The sequence below is a fragment of the Heloderma suspectum genome, chromosome 4, assembly GCF_057233095.1.
Source record: "Heloderma suspectum isolate Gila_16-S chromosome 4, 16-S_ref, whole genome shotgun sequence".
Taxonomy (NCBI): Eukaryota; Metazoa; Chordata; class Lepidosauria; order Squamata; family Helodermatidae; genus Heloderma; species Heloderma suspectum.
In genome coordinates, this window is record NC_139461.1 from 167,748,164 (window position 1) to 167,771,122 (window position 22,959).

The following is a 22,959-nucleotide window of genomic DNA, read 5'->3' on the forward strand; positions in this document are numbered from 1 at the left end:
GATGCTTTGCACAGTTCCAGATGCACAGTTCATAGAGAAGCATCAGCCCCAGCCAGCATGGTCAGTGGTCAGAGATTGTGGGATTTGTAGGCCAAAATATCTGGAGGGCACCAGCTTGCTGACCTAGATCATGGTAGTCACAGAAGTTTGATTAAAAAAAAAAAAAGTGTGGAGTGTACACAGTGTCGTTTATGAAAACAACAAAGAGCCCTATTGTACCTTAGAGATTAACAGGTATAGTGTGGCATAAACCCTTGTGGCTCAGAGGCCACTTCATCAGCTGCATGAAGGACCACAAAGTGATATGCCACAATATATCTAAAGTACCGCAGGATGCTCTGTTGTTGTTACAATAACAGCCTAAGGTGGAATGAGCCTTGCTTTTTGCTATTTCCATGTCTTTAAGATTTGCCCTATCAAGGGACTTATTTCAATTTCCTAACATCCAAACTACTTGTTCTCCCCCCCACCCCCCGTATTCCACAGGGATTACTTGTTTGAATTTATATTCATACCTTTTAAACTCTAAACAGACCTTGGAAGAAACGGGCAACATTAATAATAATGTTTCTTTTCTGCTGCTTGTACCGCAACTTCCCTGGAGCCTTATGTACATGCAAGCAACAAAGAACAGACAGTTATTAACATGGCGGAGGGAATGAAAGCACTTTGTTATGTCTCCAGTCAACATGAGCAGGCTCTGCGCTTTCACTGTACAGCGGGGGAATGTTCCTCTTTTGTTAGTCACACCCTATTGTTCTCTGGAAAGCATTATCAGGATTAAACGAGGCTGCTCCTGCTTGATTCTTAGCTTTCTTAGGATCAAACTATGTGTTACATTAAAGGCATGTTTGACTCCTGTGCTTGGGATTCCTCACATGGCCATAACATGCAGGGAGGTTGTTTTTTTTTCACCCTTTCCCTTGGCCCTGTGCTGTACTCCTGCTGACCGCCCCCCCGCGCCACCCGCCTGCCCCTGGCCACACATCAAAAGCTGTTATTTGGCTCCAATTTTTCTACAAACAGCAGCTTTGAAGGCAAATAGCAACTATGATGTTAATTTTCAGCAGGAAACTTGCAAAAGGGGAGAAAAGGGTTCATTTCCCTGTGGCCAAAGATCCAAGTGGATTTTATAAACAAAAAAGCTGTGAAGACTCCCAAGTGTGGGATTCAGACATTTCTTTAACAAAACATGTGTCTTGACCCTTAAGAAAGTAGAAGTGGAAGCCTCTTGCAGAATCTAGTGCATCTTTGCTCAATGTGCTAGGCGTTGCTTAGAGTATATGTGGCACAGCCCTTTCCAAGAGGGAATCTACAGTCTCTATCAGATGGACTGAGAAATATATAGTCAGTAGGGCCATCAGCAGAATAAAGCAGGGAACCATTCCTGTATCAATGCATCTGTTGAGGAACTCCTGCATCTCTGCTTTGGAATCCCTGCATGTTACAAAGCATTCTGGGGCACATTCTAAGGTGTGCGCACAGTTCATAGAGAAGCAAAATAGGTCTAAGGAAGCTTTTAAGAATAAAAAATGTAACCACGATAAAATGAATTTTAATATAATGACTAATATAACATACAAAGTTTAAAATGCCTTTAAAAAATAACTAATACATCATATAAAACTATAAAAGAGAATGAATTAACAGTCCAACAGTTTACATGCAAAGTGATAATACTTGTTTCCAAAAAGGCTATACTAAATATCCAAATGCAAACACGTTTCTGCCTGACAGGTATTCATCAGTGGGAAAACAGAGAAACCATAATTATGGCCCTTAACAATCACTTCAAAAGATCAAATTCTCAAAATGGAACCTGCAAAACAAAAATGCACAGAGTTAAGAATGCCTACAGTAATGTTTACTTGCAAATAAGCAAATAGATATAAGAGAATAAAAGTTATTTTTACCAGTGAATCTCAGCTATGCAGATTCTGTATTTCTCATCCTGCGTTCAGTATCTAGATGCACGAAAGAGAAAGGGGAACACACCATTCCTTCCTGTACCTAAGGTATGTAAAGACATAAGGAGCTGTCCAGTGTTAATTATCAACAAATAACCACAATTACATGAGCCAGAGGCAATAAAAAACAGGACATTCTCACCAGAGAAGACAGATTGCTTCTGTCTAAAGCATCCATATCCCATACCACAGAGCAAATAAGATTGTTGTTTAAAGCCAGGTTTTGTAATCCGGACACCACAGCCAACTCCTTCAAGAGTGCAGCGTGCAGCCTTTTGCTCTGAAGTCCTAGCTATTAAGTACAAGCCCTAGTCAAAATTCTATGCGGCTGTGTTATCAGCTCTAATGTACTACTAAGTAGATTGCTCCCAAGGTCCTAAAGCCTAGAAGCTAAGTTTTTGAAACCATATAAAATCGCCTTAAAGGCACACACACAGGACTGTTGTATATAAAATGTATCAGCAATGTACTGCATCTGGGCAGTGCTATACAATGCTTAAACAAAAACAGCACACTAATGTGAATCAGTGTCAAGTTTGATATGAGGCCCAGTTGTTGGGAAGGGAGGAACAAAGAAGGATTACAGCACTGGCAGCCAATTGCACTCTTCGTTGAGTCCCTGGGGCAGTATTGTCCTTAAGGTGTGGATCCAGAATATTTCCCTCCTTCTCAATTGAGGGCAAAGCCTGGTCCTATGTCCTTGAATTTTTTCAGTTATCCAAAACTTCAAGTCCTTTTCCTCATGTCCCATGTCCAAGAAATGCTTTACCATAGGAGTCTGGTGTCCTCTGGAGTGGAAGCAGCTTTTATGTTTCACATATTTGAATTCTAACAGCTCTAGAGGTCATGCCAGCATATAACAGATTCCACGGACATCTGACAGCATAAATGAGTTGGGCTTGTACTTAATAGCCAGGACTTCAGAGCAATGGGTGACACACTGGATCCATGCCTCTGAAGGAGTTGACTGCGGTGTTTGGATTGCAAACACTGGCTTTAAAAAACAGTCTTATTTACTCTGTGGTATGGTATACAGATGTTCCAGACAGAAGCAATCTATCTTCTCTGGTGAGAATGTCCTATTTTTAATTGCCTCTGGCTCATGTAATTGTGGTTATTTGTTGATAATTAACACTGGACGGCTCCTTATTTCTTTACATACCTTAGGTACAGGAAGGAATGGTGTGTTCCCCTTCCCCCTTCATGCATCTAGATACTGACCACAGGATGAGAAATACAGAATCTGCATAGTTGAGATTCACTAATAAAAATAACTTTTATTAGATTATTTATCTATTTGCTTATTTTAGCAAGTAAACATTACTATAGACATTCTTAACTCTGTGCATTTTTGCTTTGCAGGTTCCATTTTGAGAATTTGATCTTTTGAAGTGATTGTTAATGGCCATAATTATTAGGGCTGTGCACTGCCTCAGTCAGAAGCCCGAATAACAAGGCGAAGCAGGCTCGTTAACAAATAACGAGGTGAAGCGGGCATGATATGAGGCAGATCAGAACAGCACGAAGGTGCCCCGAAGTGAAGCAGCTCATCAACAAGGCGCCTCGTCCACCTCACAGATTCTTAGCTCTTTTGATGCCTTCTGAGTAGGGATGGCAGAGAATTCCGCCATGGATTCCAGTGAGGCCGGATTCTTTAGAATGCCTCCTGCCCCCCCCGCCGCCCCCCCCCCGTGGAATCCCCTTGGGACGGAACTCACCTGGGGCGGATGCGGCGGATTCAGCGGTGGTGGTTCCGGCGGCAGCAGCTCTGGCGGCTGGTCTCCTGGCCAGCCGCGGCCGGGCTGCTGTGGCCGCCATTGGCATCCTTGCAGCTGTGATAGGCTACGTAAGTATTTATGTAGCCTATCACAGCTAACCCCCCCACAAAACAGCGTACGCAAATGGCGGCTACGGCGGCCGCCATTTGCGTTCCCTATTTTTCGCCGTTTTATCCTACGTAAATATTTCCATAGGCTATTACGGCGAAAAGAAGGGGAACGCAAATAGTGCCCACTATGCTATTTGCGTTCCCCTTTTTTTCGCCGTAATAGCCTACGTAAATATTTATGTAGGATAAAACGGCAAAAAATAGGGAACGCAAATGGCGGCCGCCATAGCTGCCGCCATTTGCGTATACTGGTTTTTTGGGGGGGGGTTGCCATGATAGGCTATATAAATACTTACGTAGCCTATCACGGCAGCCTGGCTGAACGCAAATGGTGGCCACTACGGTGGCCGCCATTTGCGTCTGCAGCAGCCTGTCCGCGGCCGGCAATCCGGCTGCGGACAGCCCTGGCCAGCTGCTCTGTGGTGCCACCGCAGAGCGGAGCCGGCCGGGCAGGATTCCGGGGGGGAGGACCAGATCGTCTCCCCCCCCCATCAAGGATTCTGGGGGGAGGGATGGAGCATCTCCCCCCCACCATGAAAAATTCTGCGAAAAGGTAAGTGAGTTTCGTACATCCCTACTTCTGAGCAGCCCAGACAGGCTGGCGCTTCAGAGGGAGGTGGGAGGGGGCGGAGGTGCCAAATGTATCACTTTTAGAGAGATCCTCGAGGGGGGAAGCGGAGAAGAGGGAGGGACCTTTGGGGAATGGCAACTCTAGTTGCCAAATTAGGGCTAAACATGACCCGGCAGTCTCCAGTCATGGAGGGAGGGAGGAATACTGGAGTTAACTTACTGGAGAGGTCAGCCTCGGTTTGCTCATTGTGAGAGAGGTGGTGTTACTGGAGAGGAAAGGACTCTGAATGTTATTTGGCTACAGGCGTGTGTTTGTTTATCTGCTTCCTTCCCATTTTATTTCTTTCTGTTGTGGATTCTTTATTTTAAAAACCAAACGTTTAGTACTTAGTTAGTTTTTCCACCCTGGCTCTTAGTCTCTTCCCACCCCACCTCACCCTTCTGTCATAGGTTTACTGTTCATTCGTCTTGTTTGTCCATTTAAAAATCCAGAACATTTCACTTTAGTTGCTTATCTCCCCCTGCAACCTTTTCAGTTCTTTCTCACCCATTATTTTGCCCTTACTTTGATTCTGTCTATGTGTGTGTGAGTGTTAGTGTGAGTGTGTGTGCATGTATATATAGTACTGTCTTCTGTTTGTTCTTGGCTCCCCTCCACTCCCCCTTTCTAAATTTCTGTATTCCTTCCCTTCCCATTTGTGATCTCTTTCCCCTAAAATAAGAAAAAAACCCTTTTCTCTTCTGTTAGGATTATAGTTAGTCCCCTCCCCAAGGTCACTGTTTGAGGAGGCTGGTGCTGGCAGCAGCAGCAGCACTGTTGCCCAAGGAGCACCAGCTCCTTCTGTAATGGAAGAGAAGAGCCCACTGATGGACCTTATATCAGAGGTGTCTGATGTCGTCAGCGTGGTGGAGGGTGAAGAGGAGCAAATCCTCCACAGTGTGGGAGACGACAAGCAGCAGGCAGAGGCTCCAGCACCTGACCCCCCTTCCATTGTTCGCCCTGCTCATGTGGTGACCCCGAGACTCAAGGCAGGCAGCCTCTGTCTCCACAGAAATGTCAGGGCAGCATCGTGTGAGACCACTTCCAGGTGGGAGTGGATCCCAGCACTGTTGTCCGCTACCACTGCAAGGCGTCTCTGAGCAGGGGGAAACAGTCAGGGCACTACACCACCAGCAGCCTCCTCCTGCACTTAGCGAGGCAGCACCAATCGGTCTTGCTCGCGGAAGAGGCCCCCATGTCCCAGCAGGCAGGCAGCAGGGGCAAGCGGAAGGCTGGTAGTGCCAGAACTCCTGCAAGCTCTCTGTCTCTCCCCCACAAGAAGCTTAGGCAGGCCACCATGGAGGAGGTGCAGTGGGGGAAGTATGGGTCCACAAGGCGGAGGTTTCCAGCGTCCAGCTAGATCACCAACTGCATATATAAATATAAACTGGATAATGATGTGCAGTTTGCTGCACTCCCAGTTCCTGCAGTTCACTTGCATCATTTCTTTAATTACAAACTGTCTGAAATTCGGCGAGTGTGGTGTGGCTAATTTAAAAAAAAAAAAAATACAAATATACAATATTCATTTTGTGTGTACTAAAAAAAGCACATTGCTACAAAAACAAACTACTCTGCCAGCCTGCCTGCCAGGTAATGTGTCTATTCAGCCAAAGAGAGCCTGAGCCTGTGATTCTTCTGAATAGAAAGTACTATGGGAAAGGGATTGTTTGCACTTCAAAGATGCCCACAGCAGAGATGAGGGATCATTACCTCCTCCACTTCAACACACCTAACTTCTCTGATTATCATCCCTCCTGAGTTTGGTTTGAGTTTCTGAGAACAGCACATTTCACCTATGCCTAGCGCAAAAACTATTTGGCCAAACTGTATGAAATTTGGCAAGTGGGATCCCCTTGAGGGGGGCTGAGAGGTCCCCAAATTTCATGTATGTATCATGAAAACAGAAAAGGTTATGGCCATTTATGTTTCCCTATGCAAGTCAATGGGAAAATGTCAAAAACGGGTGATTCAGATGTCTGAATCTCACTTCAGATTCGGATCTGAGCCGAAGCAGATGGGGTCCAAATTGGTCCAAAGCGAAGTGGGGCCACTTTAGAAGGTCCGAATTGGCATCGGAAGCAAAGCGGAGGATCTGTTCACAGCCCTAATAATTATGGATTCTATGTTTTCCTACTGATGACCTGTCAGGTAGAAACGCATTTGCGTTTGGTTATTTTGTATCAGTATACCCTTTTTGGAAGCCAATATTGTCACTATGTTTGTATGTAAACTGTTAGACTGTTAATTCATTGCTTTTTAATAATTTCATATGATGTATTAGTTATTTTAGAAATGCCTTTTAAACTTTGTATGTTATATTAGTCACTGTATTAAAATTTCTTTTAAATAAAACTACATTTTTTATTGTTAAAAGCTTCCTTATGCCCATTTTTCTCGTGTTTAGTTTGGTTAAGGACAGAACCATTATTGGTAATTGTCACACAGTTCATCCCAGATGTTGGCCAGAGCTGTTGGGCCTCACATTACCCTATGTGAACTGACAGCCTGACCACAAATGTACCCAACACTATTCTGTGGTTATGCATTGCAGGGTGCGATCAGTAACAGTGGGAACAACCATCTTCTAGAAAAGTCTGTCTCCTATTATTGATCTTCTCATTGAACAGCCCCTGTTAAATTTCCAAGGGACTACATGGTTCCCCAGAACACAGATTGAGAAATCACTTGACTAAAGAATTGCTAGCTGATTGATCATCTACCCTTTTCTTAATGGATTAGTTAACTGGTCACATGTGAATGAATTTGACTATCACCAAAGCATCTTCAAGATCAACACCTTTTTGAGAAAGCTTACAACTTACTAAACCAAAGGTACCACTCATTTCTAATACTTCCTTTTTTGTTCCCTGTTAATCTTTTGTACTGTACAATTCTGTACAATGGAATCAAAAGTGCATCAAATGGGAAATAATTATGGTTTTATTCTGTATTAGATTTTGTGCGTTTAATTTTTATTGGAAGCTGCCCAAAGAGCTTATGTTATTGGGCAGCATATAAATATTGTAAGTAAGTAAGGGCGCAATCCTGTGCAGCATGGCTGGCTGGGAAATATTGAGAGTTGTAGGACTTTTTTTCTGTCTAAACATGCATAGGATTGTGCCCTAAGTGAATGCATACATAAAAGTTCTTTTTTCTTCCTTGTTACACTTCTGTACTGTACAGGACTATAATATAGTGCACACTACATTGGAATCAAAAGTGCCTCAAATGATAAATAAGTATACCCTTATCTTTTAGCCCCATTAACAAAAAAAAGTGCCTTCACCAATTAAAATTGGCACCTATCTATTAATCACTTAATGCTTGAGTTGATTTATCTACCAATTAAAGTGTTCAGCCCTAGCAGAGAGGATGAGGAACAGGAGAGCCAAGCAGCAGAGGTGTAGGCAAGTTGGTTCAGGAGAGGTTTTGTGAAAGGAGGAGCTTTGAGAAAGCTTGACGTAGGGGTGGGCTTTACAAATTAGGGGTGTGTGGGGGAAGGGTCTTTTAGACTTAGGGTATCTTTACATTAATGGAAAATCCCGCAACCCTGTCAGAGCATTTTGCTTCTGTTTCAGAGACACGTTTAGGATTGGCTCCTTTGGACAACAAACGTGATGTGGAATTGAAAATGCCCTTTCTCAGCAGCCTTACTGGGGCTTTCTATATTTTTCAATGAAACAGCACCATCTAGTGGCAGAATTATTACCATAAGCCAGCACTACACACTGCAGAAATGGTGGTTTTAAAAAATATTCCAGCTTATCTCCAATCTGTTTAAAGGCGGGATAACCGGGAAAAAATGCAGGAGACATCCTAGATGTTGATGATATAGGACCCATAAAGGACCCACAAACGTCTGTGAGCGGCCAATCATGACAGCATGATAAATGCCTCGTGTAGAAATGGCCATAGGGAGCAGTACAGCAGAAGGCACACACCAAAATGAAGTGGGAGAAAGGGGACTGAGCTTCTGCTAATTGCGGAGAGCAAAAATGAGTATGAGAAGAGATGTCAGGGGTACTGAGCCTTAAAGCTAAAGCCAAAGTTTTGAAGGAGCCCTATACCTTGTGCCTTTTCCTCACCTGGTTAGGGTACCAGGGTTTATGGGTCAGAGACTGAAGCTGAGAAGCAGTCTTTAATGTCGTGACCCTTTAATTTACAAATAAAGCACCAAGTAGACTAGAACATAAATACATTGAGGTCAAGAGGGTGAAGGTATGACCCAGGCCTTATAGGAGTAAAAACAGAACCCAGAGGGAGTTGGCTGCAGAGGGGGCAACCTTAGCATGAGCTTCTGACCTGTGAGATTTTGAGAGCGACAAAATAAATATCTGCCAGAAACTGTTGTGGGAAGCCTGTTTCAAGAACAGAGGGTTGATAGTTGTTGCATTGTTCTGCTTTTTCTTCTCACTTGAGCAGCTTACAGTGAGCATGGTGATGGAGAGTCCATTGATACATGATATTTGAAAGTAACCCAGGCTGGCTGGCTGGCTGTGCACCCGTGGTCCACAAATCCAGCCTCCAAAGCAATTTTACTTCACTGTGTTCAGTGGGGCACACTCCCTAGGATTGGAACCTAAAGCACTTCACACACATTGGGCCCATTCACATGTGCACAGGGGGAGGGTGGTTAGGGTAGCTACAAGGGGCGGGGGTTAGTGAAGACAACTGGGAACCATGCAACACTGTGTGGTTCTGCTACCCCCCCCCCCCAGTTACCTGGCAAGTTTGCTGGAGTGGTTAGGGTGCATCCTGACATCCTCAGTGGCACGGATGGGCTCCCAGTGGCCGCTCCAGTGTCCTGAATGGCTGCACAACCATAGGGAAAATCCACAGTGGCTACAGTGTTGCCCACAGTGGCAGATGCTCTAGCTGGAAGACTCTGGTTACAGCCTGGAAGTCTTCCAGAGCCTGTTTAAACCACTGGGGAGCCCGCTGCACGACATGGTAAGCTACCTAACCCTTGTACAGGGGGTGGTTAGCTGGGGTGGCTTAATAACCATAAGAAACGTGGTTTTCTCCCCCCCCCACGACACGCTAAGCCACCATGGTTGGCACGATTGCGCCCAAGCGCCCTCTTCCTCTGAGCAGAGCCCGGCCAGCTATTTGGTATACACCTGAGCTGAGGGCAATGAAGCAAGAGGGGAGATGGCTAGAACGCAGGTGGAGGAAAACTTGTGCTGAGTCTGACCAAACACAGGTAAGAGCTCACTATCAAGCCTACTCTGTGGTGGTGAAGGTGGCAAAGAGATAGTTCTTTTCTACCAGCATTGCATCTTCTCAGTGTCATCCAGCGGAAATTAATCATAGAATCATAGAATCATAGAATAGTAGGGCTGGAAGGGGCCTACAAGGCCATCGAGTCCAACCCTCTGCTCAATGCAGGAATCCAAGTCAGAGCATCCCTGACAGATGGCTGTCCAGCCTCGTCTTGAAGGCCTCCAGTGTGGGAGAGCCCACCACCTCCCTAGGTCATTGGTTCCATTGTCGTATTGCTCTAACAGTCAGGAAGTTTCTCCTGATGTTCAGCCGGAATCTGGCTTCCTGTAACTTGAGCCCATTATTCCATGTCCTGCACTCTGGGATGATCATGAAGAGATCCTGGCCTTCCTCTCTGTGACAACCTTTCAAGTACTTGAAGAATGCTATCATATCTCCCCTCAGTCTTCTCTTCTCAAGGCTAAACATGCCCAGTTCTTTCAGTCTCTCTTCATAGGGCTTTGTTTCCAGTCCCCTGATCATCTTTGTTGCCCTCCTCTGAACCCTCCCCAGTTTGTCTGCATCCTTCTTAAAGTGTGGTGCCCAGAACTGGACACAGTACTCCAGATGAGGCCTAACCAGTGCTGAGTAGAGGGGAACTAGTACTTCCCGGGATTTGGAAGCTATGCTTCTATTAATGCAGCCCAAAAGGGCATTTGCCTTTTTTGCAGCCACATCACATTGTTGGCTCATATTCAGCTTGTGATCGACAAAAATTCCAAGATCCTTCTCGCTTGTAGTGTTGTTGAGCCACATCTCCCCCATCTTGTAACTGTGCATTTGGTTTCTTTTTCCTAGGTGCAGAACTTGGCATTTATCCCCATTAAATGTCATTCTGTTGTTTTCTGCCCAGCGCTCCAGTCTATCCAGATCACTTTGAATTTTGTTTCTGTCTTCCAAAGTATTAGCTATCCCGCCCAATTTGGTGTCATCTGCAAATTTGATCAGCATTCCCTGCACCTCCTCCTCCAAGTCATTAATAAACATGTTGAAGAGCACTGGGCCCAGGACTAAGCCCTGTGGTACCCCACTCGTTACCTCTCCCCAGTTTGAGAAGGTCCCATTGATAAGCACTCTTTGAGTCCGATTCTGTAGCCAACTGTGGATCCACCGGATCGTTGTTTCATCTAGCCCACTTTGAGCTAGTTTGCTCATCAGGATATCGTGGGGCACTTTGTTGAAAGCTTTGCTGAAGTCGAGGTATATGATGTCTACAGCATTCCCACGGTCTACAAGGGAGGTTACTTGATCAAAAAATGAGATCAGATTTGTCTGGCAGGACCTGTTTTTGACAAATCCATGTTGGCTTCGAGTAATCACAGCATTGTTTTCAAGGTGCTTCCAGATGGATTGCTTTATCATCTGCTCCAGAATTTTCCCAGGGATTGATGTCAGACTGACTGGTCCGTAGTTCCCAGGTTCCTCCTTTTTACCCTTTTTGAAGACAGGGACAACATTAGCCCTCCTCCAGTCATCTGGCACTTCCCCCGTCCTCCATGATTTCTCAAAGAGAATAGACAGCGGTTCTGAGAGTTCTTCTGCCAGTTCCTTTATTACTCTCAGATGCAGTTCATCTGGCCCTGGAGATTTGAACTCATTCAAAGTAATAAGGTATTCCTTGACCACATGCCTATCAATCTCAAGCTGCAATCCTGCCCCTTCAGCCTGTACTTCGCCTTTGCCAGGGGGGTCATAGACCCTCTTTTGGGAGAAGACTGAGCCAAAGTAGCAATTCAGCACCTCTGCCTTTTCTTTGTCATCTGTTATCGTTTTGCCCTTCAGCAAAGGAGATCGTTACCTTGTCGTGGTGCTGGAGCTTGAGCACCTCAATGATGTCATGAGCTAAACCGTGAAGGGACACCCAAGACGGGAAGGTCATGGCAGAGAGGTCAGACTAAATACGATCCCTGGGGAAGGAAACGGCAACCCACCCCAGTATTCTTGCCATGAAAACTAAATGGATCAGTACAACCAGAGATATGTCGGTATACCATTGGAAGATGGGACTCCCAGGTCGGAAGATGGTCAAAATGCTACAGGGGAGGAACAGAGGATAAGTTTAACTAGCCCCAGATGTGATGACGCAGCTAGCTCAAAGCCGAAAGGATGGCTAGCAGCTGATGGTGCTGGTGGTGAACGACGAATCCGATGTTCTAAAGATCAACACACCATAGGAACCTGGAATGTAAGATCTATGAGCCAGGGCAAATTGGATGTGGTTACTGGGGAGATGTCAAGATTAAAGATAGACATTTTGGGTGTCAGTGAACTGAAATGGACTGGAATGGGCCACTTCACATCAAATGACCACCAGATCTACTACTGTGGACAAGAGGACCACAGAAGAAATGGAGTAGCCTTCATAATTAATAATAAAGTGGCTAAAGCAGTGATTGGATACAATCCAAAAAATGACAGAATTATCTCAATTCGAATTCAGGGTAAGCCATTTAACATCACAGTGATCCAAATATACGCCCCAACCACAGATGCTGAAAAAGCAGAAGTAGATCAGTTCTATGAAGATCTGCAGCACCTACTGGATAGTATGCCAAAAAAAGATGTTATTTTCATTACAGGAGACTGGAATGCTAAGGTGGGTAGTCAAACGACACCTGGAATTACAGGCAAGCATGGTCTGGGAGAACAAAATGAAGCGGGACATAGGCTGATAGAATTTTGCCAAGACAACTCACTGTGCATAACAAACACTCTTTTCCAACAACCTAAGAGACGACTTTATACATGGACTTCACCAGATGGTCGACACTGAAATCAGATTGACTATATCCTTTGTAGCCAAAGGTGGCGGACATCTATGCAGTCGGTAAAAACAAGACCTGGAGCTGATTGTAGTTCAGATCACGAACTTCTTATTGCACCATTTAGAATCAGACTAAAGAGAATAGGGAAGACCCACAGATCAGTTAGTTATGAGCTCACTAACATTCCTAATGAATATGCAGTGGAGGTGAAGAATAGATTTAAGGGACTAGATTTAGTCGATAGGGTCCCGGAAGAACTATGGACAGAAGTTCACAACATTGTTCAGGAGGCAGCAACAAAAAACGTCCCAAAGAAAAAGAAAACCAAGAAGGCAAGATGGCTGTCTGCTGAGATACTGGAAGCAGCCCAAGAAAGAAGGAAAGCAAAAGGCAACAGCGAAAGGGGGAGATATGCCCAATTAAATGCAAAATTCCAGAGGTTAGCCAGAAGAGATAAGGAATTATTTTTAAACAAGCAATGCGTGGAAGTGGAAGAAGATAATAGAATAGGAAGGACAAGAGATCTCTTCCAGAAAATTAGAAACATCGGAGGTAAATTCCAGGCAAAAATGGGTATGATCAAAAACAAAGATGGCAAGGACCTAACAGAAGCAGAAGAGATCAAGAAAAGGTGGCAAGAATATACGGAAGATCTGTATAGGAAGGATAATAATATTGGGGATAGATTTGACGGTGTGGTCAATGAGCTAGAGCCAGACATCCTGAAGAGTGAGGTGGAATGGGCCTTAAGAAGCACTGCTAATAACAAGGCAGCAGGAGATGACGGTATCCCAGCTTAACTGTTTAAAATCTTGCAAGATGATGCTGTCAAGGTGATGCATGCCATATGCCAGCAAATTTGGAAAACACAAGAATGGCCAACAGATTGGAAAAAATCAACTTATATCCCCATACCAAAAAAGGGAAGCACCAAAGAATGTTCCAACTATCGAACAGTGGCACTTATTTCACATGCCAGTAAGGTAATGCTCAAGATCTTGCAAGGTAGACTCCAGCAATTCATGGAACGAGAATTGCCAGATGTACAAGCTGGGTTTAGAAAAGGCAGAGGAACTAGAGACCAAATTGCCAATATCCGCTGGATAATGGAGAAAGCCAGGGAGTTTCAGAAAAACATCTATTTCTGTTTTATTGACTATTCTAAAGCCTTTGACTGTGTGGATCATAACAAATTGTGGCAAGTTCTTGGTGGTATGGGGATACCAAGTCATCTTGTCTGCCTCCTGAGGAATCTGTATAATGACCAAGTAGCAACGGTAAGAACAGACCATGGAACAACGGACTGGTTTAAGATTGGGAAAGGAGTACGGCAGGGTTGTATACTCTCACCCTACCTATTCAACCTGTACACAGAACACATCATGCGACATGCTGGGCTTGATGAAGCCAAGGCTGGAGTTAAAATCACTGGAAGAAACATTAACAATCTCTGATATGCAGATGATACCACTTTGATGGCTGAAAGCGAGGAGGAGCTGAGGAACCTCATGACGAGGGTGAAAGAAGAAAGTGCAAAAGCTGGGTTGCAGTTAAACCACAAAAAAACCAAGATTATGGCAACCAGCTTGATTGATAACTGGCAAATAGAGGGAGAAAACGTGGAGGCAGTGACAGACTTTGTCTTTCTAGGTGCAAAGATTACTGCAGACGCTGACTGCAGCCAGGAAATCAGAAGACGTTTACTTCTTGGGAGGAGAGCAATGACAAATCTCGATAAAATAGTTAAGAGCAGAGACATCACACTGACAACAAAGGTGCGCATAGTTAAAGCAATGGTATTCCCCGTAGTAACCTATGGCTGCGAGAGCTGGACCATAAGGAAGGCTGAGCGAAGGAAGATCGATGCTTTTGAACTGTGGTGCTGGAGGAAAATTCTGAGAGTGCCTTGGACTGCAAGAAGATCAAAGCAGTCCATACTCCAGGAAATCAAGCCAGACTGCTCACTTGAGGGAATGATATTAAAGGCAAAACTGAAGTACTTTGGCCACATAATGAGAAAACAGGATACCCTGGAGAAGGTGCTGATGCTAGGGAAAGTGGAAGGCAAAAGGAAGAGGGGCCGACCAAGGGCAAGATGGATGGATGATATTCTGGAGGTGACGGACTCGACCTTGGGGAGCTGGGGGTGGCGACGGCCGACAGGAAGCTCTGGCGTGGGCTGGTCCATGAAGTCACGAAGAGTCGGAAGCGACCGAACGAATAAACAACAACATCGTTTTGCCATCCTTATTTAATAGCTGAACAACCATTTATTTCCTCTGCCTTTTACTATACACGTAGCTGAAGAAAGCCTTTTTGTTGTTTTTAGCATCCCTCGCTAACCTCAGCTTGTTCTCAGATTTAGCCTTCCTGACGCCATCCCTGCAATTCTGTGCTACCTGCCTGTACTCTTCCTTTGTTACTTGGCCTTCTTTCCACTTCCTATATGTGTCCTTTTTTGTTTTCAGGTCATCCCTAAGCTTTTTGTGAAGCCACATTGGCTTCTTCTGTTGTCTTCCACCTTTTCTTCTTGTTGGAATTGTTTGTGATTGTGCCTTGAAAATTTTCTTTTTTAAAAGCTCCCACCCATCTTGGACTCCTTTTCTCGTTAGCGTCGCTTGCCATGGGACCTTACTGATTGTCCAAGTGGTTTGCAGCCTGTTACATTCTGGGCCAGGGAGAGAGACGGTGGAACCCTCAGTGGCACGCTGTGATGAGTTTGCAAGGCACTTTGAAGATAAAGTCGCTCAGATTCGTCTTGAATTGGACACCATGATTAATGCAGTTCCATTGGTAGAGGCGTTCAGAGCACCGTCTGGTCCACTTTTATTGGATGAGTTTCAGTTACTGAGGCCTGAGGATGCGGACAAGGTGCTTGGCCAAGTCCGATCGACCACTTGTGTGCTTGACCCTTGCCCTTCATGGCTTATTAAATCAAACGAGGAGGGGATGTCCAGCTGGGTCCAGGAGGTTGTAAATTCCTCCTTGAGAAAGGGAGTGGTGCCGGCTGCTTTAAAAGAGGCGGTAATTAGACCACTCCTGAAAAAGCCTAACCTGGACCCAGAGGATGTTAACAATTATAGGTCAGTGGCCAACATCCCCTTCCTAGGCAAGGTGCTTGAGTGGGTGGTTGCAGGACAGCTCCAGGCACTGTTGAATGAAACAGACTATCTAGATCCATTTCCATCGGGCTTCAGGCCTGGTTTTGGAATGGAAACTGCCTTGGTCGCCCTGTGGGATGACCTCTGCCAGGAGAGAGACAGGGGGAGTGCGACTCTGTTGGGTCTCCTGGACCTCTCAGCAGCTTTTGATACCATTGACCATGGTATCCTTCTGAATAGGTTGTCTGGGTTGGGAGTTGGAGGCGCTACACTGCAGTGGTTCCGCTCCTACTTGGATGGCTGACTCCAGAAGGTGGTGATGGGTGATTACTGCTCTGTGCCATGGCAACTGTGCCATGGGGTTCCAAAGGGCTCTATTGTATCCCCTGTGCTGTTTAACATCTACATGAAACTGCTGGGGGAGGTTACCCGGAGGTGTGGGCTGAGGTGCCATCAATATGCGGACGACACCCAGCTCTACCTCTCCTTCTCATCAAACCCAGGTGAGGCAGTGGCTGTTCTGAATCAGTGCCTGGGCACAGTAATGGACTGGATGAGGGCCAATAAACTGAAACTCAATACAGACAAGACAGAGGTACTGTTAGCAGGTGGTTCATCTGCCCGGCTAGGTGATATTCAACCTGTTCTGGAGGGGGTTGCACTCCCCCTAAAGGATCATGTTCATAGTTTGGGGGTGCTCTTGGATCCAGAACTGTCACCTGAGGCGCAGGTGAACTCAGTGGCATGGAGCACTTTTTATCAGCTTAGGCTGGTATACTAACTACGCCCTTATCTGGACAGAGATAGCCTAGCTACAGTTATTGATGCTCTGATAACTTCTCGTCTGGATTATTGCAATGTGTTATACATGGGGCTGCCTTTGAAAACGGTCTGGAAACTTCAGCTGGTCCAAAATAGGGCAGAAAGATTGTTAACAGGGACTGGCCAGTGAGCTCTTATTACGCCAGTACTTTTTCAGCTGCTCTGGCTGCTAGTCCGTTTCCGGGCCCAATTCAAAGTGCTGGTATTAACATTCAAAGCCCTTAATGGCTTGGGGCCAGGTTATCTGAAGGATTGTCTCCTCCCATATGTGCCTGCCCGGACCTTAAGATCATCCTCAGTGGCCCTTCTCCATGAGCCCCTGCCAAAGGAAGTGAGGTGGGTGGCTACTAGGAGGAGGGCTTTTTCTGCTGTGGCACTCCGGCTGTGGAATGAGCTCCCTAGTGAGGTTCGCCTGGCACCTACATTGTATTCCTTTTGGCACCAGGTGAAGACCTTTTTATTTTCCCAGGCATTTTAGCATTTTAGCTTTCTAGACTTTTAGCTTTGCTGTTTTAAATCTGTATTTTAAATTCCTGCACTGCTGCTAGCTTTTATTGTGGTTGTATTGTCATATTATGTTCTATATTTAATAGTTTTAATGTTCTATATTTAAAAGGTTTTAATGTTCTATATACTTTAAATTGTTTTAACCTGCGCTTTTTGGTTTTAATTTTTGTGAACCGCCCAGAGAGCTTCAGCTATTGGGCAATATAGAAATGAAATGAAATGAAATGAAATGAAATGAAATGAATGAATGAATGAATGAATGAATAAATAAATAGTCTAACCACCATGGTTTAGCATACTGTCTGAACAGGGCCATTATTTTGCAATCCTTACAATGACCCTGTGAATATTATTATCAATATTATTATCTCCATACTGCAGGAAGGCTGAGGAGGGTAGGTTGTGGCTTGCCTGAGGCCATCTGGTGAGTTCATGACAGAGCTAAGGTCCAAACTGGTGAGGTTTTCCTGATTCTGTCACTCAGTGCTTCTCCTTGACACCATGTCAGCTCTCCATCTTGTGTCCCATAACCCTGAAGCCCTCTCTGTGTGGTGATGGTGTAGATGGTGTAGACTTTATTTTAAAGCCTGGCTCCATCTGAGCAAACTATACTAAGCCTGTTTGCTCCATCACAGAAGGGGAAATAAGCCACGGTGACTTATTTTTCCCACTGTGTATGCCAGTTGCATGCCAGGGGATTTGTATAATTACCCTAAAACAGCCAGAACCCTAAAACAGCCCTCTGGGTGGCTTCTTGACCACGGCAACAAACTGCCCTTGCCAAGTTCACACAACACTGCGAGCCGCACCGCGCGGGTACTTATGCAAATCCCCCCAGCAGGCAAGGTGGTGGAAATAAGCCACCGTAGTGAACCCAGTCATTGTCTGGAGAATGTGGTGGTTGCAGAGAAGTTGGTCACCTCAGTGTAAATCAAACAATACCAATCAACAGAAACAAACACCCACACACCAATAAACAAAAACACTAAACTGAATTACACCAGGAGGGTTGACAAGCTTTTCGGCTGCTAGAAAGATCAGTCTGAAAGCTCTGCATTGGTTTTCATCCCTTGCAACATACTCACTCTTATCCTTTACACTAACTGAAGTGGAAGGGAGAATAATGCAGCAGCCACTGATCTATAGCTGTATGAGGCAAGTGGGGTTTGTGGCTATTGATAGCTGCTGTTGTTAACCGGCAGCCTTTTCAAAAGCCCTTTCATGTGCCTCAGTGAAGAATATATCTGCAGTGGGTTCAAAGGCAGCCCTTTTAGACTACTAGATATAAACACCGAGGGAATGATTTCAGCGCTAGATGGGTGGACAGCTCCTTTCTGTCATCTTTTTTGAACAACTGAGGTACAAATGAAATTGGATTCGACCACTTTTGAGCAGTCCTTTCAAAAGAAGCAATTCCACACTGGCTACCCTCTTGTGCTACCCACATTCTTAATGTGTTTACAGATGAGCATTCTCCAAAGGATGATTCTTTTTGCAGATAACCTGCTGCTTCTTCCAAATGCAACAGCACCTGGATTACAACAATTTGCTGCATAAACCAGCTGAAATTTCAACAGCAAAGGAAACATTCAGGCTGTGGTGTCTGACACTGATAACAAAAACAACTTTTCCTCTATTATGAATAAATAGAGACTAGGCAGGAAAACTTGTAGATAGAGCTGTTTGTTTCCTCTGACCCAGGGCAGAATGACACATCGCAATGAACACAGAAATGCTGGCCAACTGGCCCTCCCACTTTGTAAGTCAAAGTCAATGTATCCCATTGTGAAAGTTTGAGGCCTACGGAGGAAAAGTGAAAAGGTCAGGCCTAGAAGCCTGGTTTTGTGTGTGTGTGTGTGTGTGGGGGGGTCCTTGAGAAGAGTCGTTTCGTTTCCCCAGTTAAGTTTCATTTTACTAGTTAGGTTTCATTCCTCCAGATTTGAAACAGTACTTTCGGTTTTGGGGAAGGAGGGGATATAAAGGGAAAGAAAGCCAGTGTGAGAGAGAGACCAAAGAGTCAGAAAGACCAGAGCATGAAGAGAAAGCAGAAAGAAGCAGCCTGGGAAAGTCTAGGTGCAGCTAGAGTAGAGGAACTTGCATTTTGGCAACCTTTATTTTCTCTTAATGCCTTTTGTATCTTTTTACAGCTCTATTCTGTAAATACCTTTTGTTGTAATTTGCTTGTTTTAATTTACCAGTATAATTTGCTTGTTTTAATTTACCAGTAAACCATTGTGGCTAACACCCAGGTGTCTGTAGTGCCAATCACCCCACATCTACAGCCTAAACCCCACATTCTTGCGAAGGGGAAGTTTAAAAGAAGGAAGGTGGGACTGTTGAGGAGGCAAGAGATCCTTACGGAGTTACTCAGGGGGTCCAGGTTGTTATCAAAACATCAGGTGTTTTCCCTCCTCCTCTCCACGTGATTGGCTACCACTGGCAGAGGCAGGGAAATTTATGATGGAACATCAGGACCTGGAGTAAGCTGAACTAGATGTTGGGGGTGCGGGAAGAAAGTTGAAATGGTGCTGCTGTTTTTGGCAGCAGCCCTTTGTTGGCTCACTGCCTCTCGGTGTGTAGCAATTTCATGTAGGATTAACAATCCAGCAAAGAAATGGGATTTCTGATAATATCAGATTTCATTCTTTTAAAAATGGGTAGAGCCTATTTGGTCCCCTGATTTACTAGGGAGCTTGGGATAATGAAAGAACTGGGATGACAGCTACAATGGAGGTGATGGAAAAACTGAACCGAACGCAATGCTGTTACCTGTAGTGAAGATGGTGGAGGTGAACCCACTCCTCACAGCATCTTGGGCTGCTTGCAGGCGCACTGTGTATTCCGTGTTTTCTGAAAGCCCTTCTAGGCGGATCCAGGTGTCTTCTGCATCTACAATCAGCTCCTGTACACAGATCACCAAACGAGATGGAAAGCACAGAGATGAGCAGGGCAGACATTTGTGGAGTGTAAGAAATAAGGAAGTGGAAGCTGGAAGCTTTTAGATTGTCAGGATTCTGGTATTGAACCTACAGCCTGAGGGATGGCAGGCAGGGATTTAGCCAATGTATACCCACCAAATTCTAGCCCCAAAGAGGGAACTACAGGGAAAGACCAGCCATACCTGCAAAGATGCCTCTTAAATGAAATAGGCCAGAGCAGATAATGTGGTACTGCCCAAGTCCTATAAAAGTTTCAGGATCACTGATCTCAGCAACAAGGATATTTCTCTTCTGAAGCCCTGTAGTAGGTTGCCCCTCCCCTAGGCAGCAGCTAGATTTGAGAAGTATCCACTTTGTGTAATGAACTGAATACACATGAAGCCCACACCACTATTTCTTGGTGAGTAGTATGCCAACAAATTTGGAACACTCAACAGTGGCCACAAGACTGGAAAAGGTCAGTTTACATTCCAATTCCAAAGAAGGGCAACGCCAAAGAGTGTTCAAACTACCGCACCATTGCGCTCATTTCACATGCCAGCAAGGTGATGCTCAAAATCCTACAAGCTAGGCTTCAGCAGTATGCAAACCGAGAACTACCGGAAGTACAAGCGGGGTTTCGAAGAGGCAGAGGAACTAGAGATCAAATCGCCAACATTCGCTGCATCATGGAGAAAGCAAGAGAATTCCAGAAAAACGTCTATTTTTGCTTCATTGACTACGCTAAAGCCTTTGATTGTGTGGATCACAACGAACTGTGGCAAATTCTTAAAGTGATGGGAGTACCAGACCACCTTACCTGTCTCCTGAGAAACCTGTACGAGGGTCAAGAAGCAACAGTAAGAACCAGACATGGAACAACCGATTGGTTCAAAATTGGGAAAGGAGTACGACAAGGCTGCATATTGTCACCCTGCTTATTTAACTTATATGCAGAGTACATCATGAGAAATGCCGGGTTGGATGAATCAGAGGTCGGAATTAAGATTGCCGGGAGAATTATCAACAACCTCAGATATGCAGACGATACCACCCTAATGGCAGAAAGCGAAGAGGATCTCAAGAGCCTCTTGTTGAGGGTGAAAGAGGAGAGTGCAAAAGCTGGTTTGAAACTCAACATTAAAAAAACGAAGATCATGGCATCTGGCCCTATCACTTCCTGGCATATAGAAGGGGAAGAAATGGAAGCAGTGACAGATTTTACTTTCTTGGGCTCCAAAATCACCGCGGATGGTGACTGTAGCCATGAAATTAAAAGACGCTTGCTCCTTGGGAGGAAAGCTATGGCAAACCTAGACAGCATAGTAAGAAGCAGAGACATCACCTTGCCGACAAAGGTCCGTGTAATCAAAGCTATGGTTTTCCCAGTAGTAATGTATGGATGTGAGAGCTGGACTATAAGGAAGGCTGAGCGCCGAAGAATTGATGCTTTCGAACTGTGGTGCTGGAGAAGACTCTTACGAGTGCCCTGGACTGCAAGGAGGTCAAATCAGTCCATCCTAAAGGAAATCAACCCTGAGTGCTCATTGGAAGGACAGATAATGAAGCTGAAGCTCCAATATTTTGGCCACCTAATGCGAAGAGAAAACTCCTTGGAAAAGACCCTGATGCTGGGAAAGACTGAAGGCAAAAGGAGAAGGGGACGGCAGAGGATGAGATGGCTAGATAGCATCACGGATGCAATGAATATGAACTTGAGCACGCTCCGGGAGAGAGCGCAGGACAGGAAGGCCTGGCGTGCTATGGTCCATGGGGTCACGAAGAGTCAGACACGACTGAACGACTGAACAACAACAACAACAACAACAGTGGTTCCTTGGGTTGGGCAAGGGGGCTTTGTAGATGTGCCTTTTTTAAAGCATTGCTGTGTTCTGCTGCACTCTGAGCTCTGCCTGTTTGACAAACCTGAAGGAAAAGCCACATTGTTAGAAAGTATGCACAAATGCAAATATATTTAGATGCTATATCATATATCCTGACCTGATCGTTTGTGTTTTAAGTTGGTAACAGACTTAGTAGGTCACTGTTCTAGCTGCAGTACTAGATGGTGCTGTGGTATAGCTGTGTTATAGCGGGATTTTGGAAATTCACTAGCAATTTATCACACTTCAAAGCACAATAAAAGCTCTTATTGTATTTTCCCCATTGAGAATAAAGCCTCTATAACAGCCAGAAAGCACGGGAGGGGCCCTGGAGGTTGATGACATCATGTAAAGGACTCGCAAAAAAACATGAGTGACCAATCATGAGCTCAAAATAAAAGCCTCATGTGGAGAAGCCCCTGCAGTGTGAAATAAGTGTCTGCTACTTTGGTTATTATACACATGCAGGACACACAACTAGAGTCTCTGCCCCAAATTTCTAGGCAAAAAAAGGGCAGGAAGGGGGTATGTTTGATAAGTTTTTATATTTATAAAAGGCAGAAAAACTGCTCAAAGTTTTCTTTGACAACCATTTCATGATGCTCTGTCTAATTTCTAGAAAAGGATGTCTGTGTACAGCTGCCCCACGATTTTGTTTTGTTTTTGACCCCCCCGCCCCGGATCTAACATGACAAGGCCCTGGCCACTGTCACAAAACTGTTTTTGCAGTTGACATTTTCTCCAAGGAAATTCAAGGAGTGATAAATTCATTTTAAATTCTGGGACTATGGAAGTTCCTAGGCATTACTTCCATGGCTGAGCATCAAACTCTACCACTTATTCAATAATTTATCACCATCCATCAGACTAAGTGCAAGAGCAGTGGCTTGAAGGACTGGTCCACAAAGTAACTTCTTACAGAGCTCGCTCGGCTTTTTGTTGCTCTAAAGCAGGGGTGGGCAACTTGTGACCCTCCAAATGTTTTGGCCTACAACTCCCATCAGCCCTAGATAGCATAGCAAATGGTGAGGGATGATGGGAGTTATAGGCCAAATAATCTAGAGGGCCATAAGTTGCACTCCTGCAAAACACTACACACAGTAATTGGGAATTGTCGATGGAACTCTAACGTCAATGTGAAGTTGAGGTGAAGCATGGTAATGACAGGTACTAGAAGCCTAAAGGAACTAAGTGATATAGAACTGCCCAAGATTTGGATGAGAATGATAAAAA

General features: G+C 44.9%; 1 protein-coding gene across 1 annotated transcript in view; it reads right to left on the bottom strand.

The window, feature by feature from the left end:
- Nucleotides 1-22,959, bottom strand: part of TNR (tenascin R) — a 113,170-nt gene that overhangs the window by 16,209 nt on the left and 74,002 nt on the right. The window contains exon 16 of the mRNA XM_084848180.1: nucleotides 19,695-19,827. Coding sequence (XP_084704306.1) covers nucleotides 19,695-19,827 — 133 coding nt within the window. The remainder of the gene's footprint in view (nucleotides 1-19,694; nucleotides 19,828-22,959) is intronic.